This window comes from Pinus tabuliformis, chromosome X (genome assembly GCF_031772625.1).
Source record: "Pinus tabuliformis cultivar Carrire ecotype Pingquan chromosome X, CPIR1, whole genome shotgun sequence".
NCBI lineage: Eukaryota > Viridiplantae > Streptophyta > Pinopsida > Pinales > Pinaceae > Pinus > Pinus tabuliformis.
The window spans coordinates 598,885,690-598,889,892 of record NC_142308.1 but is presented as its reverse complement, the minus strand read 5'-3'; the positions used below and the strand labels follow the sequence as shown (position 1 = coordinate 598,889,892).

General features: G+C 46.4%; 1 protein-coding gene across 1 annotated transcript; it reads left to right on the top strand.

The window, feature by feature from the left end:
* Positions 1-1,033: 1,033 nt before the first annotated feature.
* Positions 1,034-2,480, top strand: LOC149141442 (class V chitinase CHIT5a-like). Its single transcript, XM_089448176.1, has 2 exons — positions 1,034-2,198; positions 2,315-2,480. Exons 1-2 carry the CDS (start codon positions 1,034-1,036, stop codon positions 2,335-2,337), a joined length of 1,188 nt encoding a protein of 395 aa, XP_089304302.1. The 3' UTR covers positions 2,338-2,480.
* The last annotated feature ends 1,723 nt before the right edge of the window (positions 2,481-4,203 follow it).

The following is a 4,203-nucleotide window of genomic DNA, read 5'->3' as shown; positions in this document are numbered from 1 at the left end:
TATATATTTGCTGGATGGGGTACATGCAGAAGAAAAGGTGAAAATTCATATGTAATAACAATTTTTTAATGTTACTATGAAAAAAAATGTGTGTTATCACGGATCTCACTTTCGTTCTCATCGATTCCTTTTCTAGGATACAAACTGGTCAGGCATAATCCCCTGCTTGAGAGGAAAATGGACCTAACTATGGAACTGAGAAATTTTAGTTTTTTTAATTTTATTTTTGCCTAAAAACTTGAAAAACAATAAAAATCTGGTTTTAATAATAAAAAAATTGATTTTTTTTATACAGACAAATTTTGGATCAAATAAATTTTAAATATTAATTTTTTTATATTTAAAAAATATAAGTTTTAAAGAGAAAATTGGAATATAGATATATTTTGGTGAATTCTATTAGAAAAGTTTTTTTATTATTTAAAATTAAAAGTTATTTTAAATTTAAAATAAATTTTTAAAATATATATTATTTTTTAGAATTGAAATTTTTTCATTAAATTTTTTATGGTATCGTATAATCCGAATTCTTTTTCGAACATAGTAACCATGGTAAAACAATTTTTTGATTCTAAGCCACATAAAAAAACCTCTCCAAAACGTAGACTACAGCTAAAATTGATTCCTAATCCAGGAAGCTGCATATATTTTCTTCTATCAGACTTTGAAACGTTCCTTCGTAGAAATGGTCAAAGTCCAAACCATTCAAAGGATATACTGCACCAGTGGAGTTCACATTAAGATATTCGCTCGACGCACTTTCTTATAAACAGCCCCATTATCTACCCGGAGACTCAGCGCTGCTTGACTCGGCCCGTTTCATGAAATGTATTGGTCAACCTTCCAGAAAACCAAACAGCTGGAACACGTTTCCAAATCAAATCTGCCTCTCGCCAATCTTATCTCATCATTTTATATCAATTGTTCCTACCATAAATACAAGCAAATAGACTAAGTATTTCCATCTATTCTTCTTCTTCTGGAGAATCGCAGCTCTAGTAATTCCTATCTGCCATTTTTATTTCTGAGAGCCATGGCTCAACCCCAGAAATATTTGCTGATTATTCTGCTCTCCATGGCTACATCTTTAGTTTATTGCTCCTCATCCCAACCTGCATATCACCGGGGTCATCATCCTTATAAGAAACATGGCGGAGTTAATGCCGCCTACTGGCCATCTTACACAGTCTCTTTCTCACCTCCATCCTCCATTAATGCGGCCCTCTTCACGCACATCTTCTATGCTTTTGCAGACTTAAATGACCAGACGTTCAAGGTAGAATTGCCTGCCACGACTGACCCCGCTGCTGACCCAGCCGAATTCACCCCAACTCTGCGCAAGAAAAACCCGTCTATCAAGACGCTCATTTCGATCGGCGGCGGAGGATCGAATGCCACTGCCTTCGCTTTAATGGCCAGTAACGCTTCCCACCGCAAGGTGTTCATTAATTCAGCCATCGCCGTGGCCAGGAAATACGGTTTTCACGGCCTCGACCTCGACTGGGAGTTTCCCCAAAATGTGACGGAGATGAAAAACTTAGGCACACTCTTCGCTGAATGGAGGCACGCCATTGAATTGGAAGCCAAGGCTTCGCGTCGCCCTCGGCTCCTTCTCACCGCGGCCGTCTATTTTGCGCAGTATTTCTTGCTAGCCGCCGACCAGAGGGCGTACCCGGCGACCTCCATTGCCCGAAATTTAGACTGGGTGAACGCCATGTGCTTCGACTATCACGGATCCTGGGACATTACCGCCACCGGAGCTCATGCGGCGCTCTATGATCCGTCGTCCAACATCAGCACCAGCTTCGGAATTGGATCGTGGCTCCACGCTGGGATTCCTCCCAACAAAGTTGTCATGGGAATGCCTCTCTATGGGCGTTCCTGGATACTGAAAAGCCTAAACGCGACAGGGATTGGAGCGCCCGCCATAGCTGCCGGTCCCAAGCAAACCCTGAGCAGCGAAACGGGAGTGATGTTCTTCTCGGAGATCAGAGACTTCATAAGTCAGAAAAATGCAACAGAGGTCTTTGACAAGAAAAGCGTGTCGGCCTACGCATACTCATCAGACCGGATGTGGGTTGGTTACGACAACAAACAGTCGGTGGCAGCAAAGGTTTCGTTCGCTAAAAAGAAGCATCTGTTGGGTTATTTCTTCTGGGCTCTCAGTCAAGACAGCAACTGGATGCTTTCCACTCAAGGTAAATCAATTGCTCCATTGCATCTGAATAAAACATTTTAATTAATATCATTTTATTTATTTATTATCTTGCCGACTGTGTCATTAATAATTAAGTTGGGGATTTTGGTGGTGCAGCTTCTGAGTCATGGAATAAATGACGATAAGCGAGATACCATCGCGACGTTAGGATTATGAAGACAAACGACTCTGATGGAAACCAGCAATCACTAACTTCTGTACAATAGTTACAGGCCGCGCTGTCTTATTTTCCTTGAGCAAATAAATGAATAAACAATCGCGATCTCCGACTCACTGATCCATCCGTCTGTCCTGCATCATAAGAGTCATGTGAATATTCTTCATTTCCTTTTTGAGGTTGGCGTGGGCTATATCCAACATTTCTGCTGAGACTTGCTCCATAGCCCGCGCCAGAAGACGCTTGAGTCCCCAATACACATGCAATGATTGCTTATAGAGCGACATATGCCCGCGAGTATGACCCGGATCAGGGAGATAAGTCTCCCAATCAAACATTTCAGGGTCGGACTGATCCTCCAAAGCCTGCTCTTCAAGGTGGTCGATGATACTGCGAACATGTGGATGAGTTTCCTGAACAAAAGCAGCCTCTGCTTCGTGAAGCCTGCGTCGCATATCCCTCTTGACGCGCCTACCTCCAGAGCTCCCTGCCCGACTACCCTCCGCTGAGTGTTCACTAGACCTGCCACGACCCCTTCCTCGCCCACGGCCCCTCCTGCCGCGACCTCGACCTCGACAACGATCATACTCCTCCTCATCTTCATCCTCCGAGACCTCCTCCTCGACAGACTCATCTGCAGCATCCGCGGACTCAGTATGCTTCATCCATTTACCAACCTTACCACCAGAGGTCGGCCAAGGTGCTCGCGCTGCCACCCCCTGCGGTGAAGCTTCTTTCGGCCCGTCGGACTCATCAGAAATTTGGTAAATGGATCGCAGGGTTTCCTCCTGCCTTTGCGGCCCTTGCTCCTCCAAGACAGCCCCCTGGCTACGCGTACGCCGGCCCTCAGCACGCATGGCTGCCATCCTCGTCCACTTCTGAACCAACAATGTCCAATTGCCCAAGGCACTCGCCCAGAGATAGCCGCAGAGCCCTTCTCGGTCTGAGGCGTTCACCCAAGTATGGTGACAGAGCCCGTCGCTACGACCGGGTGGTAGAGAATTCCCCCTTCTCAGCCCTATACCACTACACCCCTGCAACACACCCTCACCTCTCAACCAGACTAATGTCACCCTGCCCTGGACGGATACATCTTCAATCAACCACCCTCGACGAACTGGCAAAATCCCCTCGCAAGCATGCACTAATAAAGGACTCCAGCACGACGATCCCCCGGTTCGCTTGATCATTAATACCCAGCTCAAGGTAGAGTTACACGTCGCAACCCACCACCCTTGATGTGATAGCCCGCACAGCAGAGTGATGCCACCACCGTCCCTCCTCTGGACACGCCCGGACTGCCGCCTTGGGGTGGGAAATTCGTTAGATAGCTGCATTAAACCAGTCTGCCAACTGGGAATGTTAGCAGGACCAGACCGCCGCCAAATGCTTACAGCAATAGCTTGGAGAGGTACTATCTCCCATATTCGCCACCACAGCATAAGATCATTACCCGGTAACCCCCTCAGCCCCCCATAGTTCCAACGCACCCTCCTCATGACACCAGGTCTACTCCAAAGTTTCACTGCCGCGCGCCTCATCATAATCATGCCGAATGATAGTGGCCAACTCAGCCCATTGTGGGTCGGCATGAAATCCTCCCCAGCCTCCATCCAACACCCGATTGGGTGCTTCTGTTGCCCAGTTTGCTAAATGATCGGCCGCTCTATTGCCACGCCGTAGGACATGACAGAAGGTGACATACTCAAGCTGTCTCAGCTGCACTTCTATATCTTGGACAATAGCCGCTATCCGCCAACTTTTAGTGACTTGTTCCCATGTTTTGCCATTCTGCAACTTCCGGAGCATCTCAATAACCAGTTGGGAG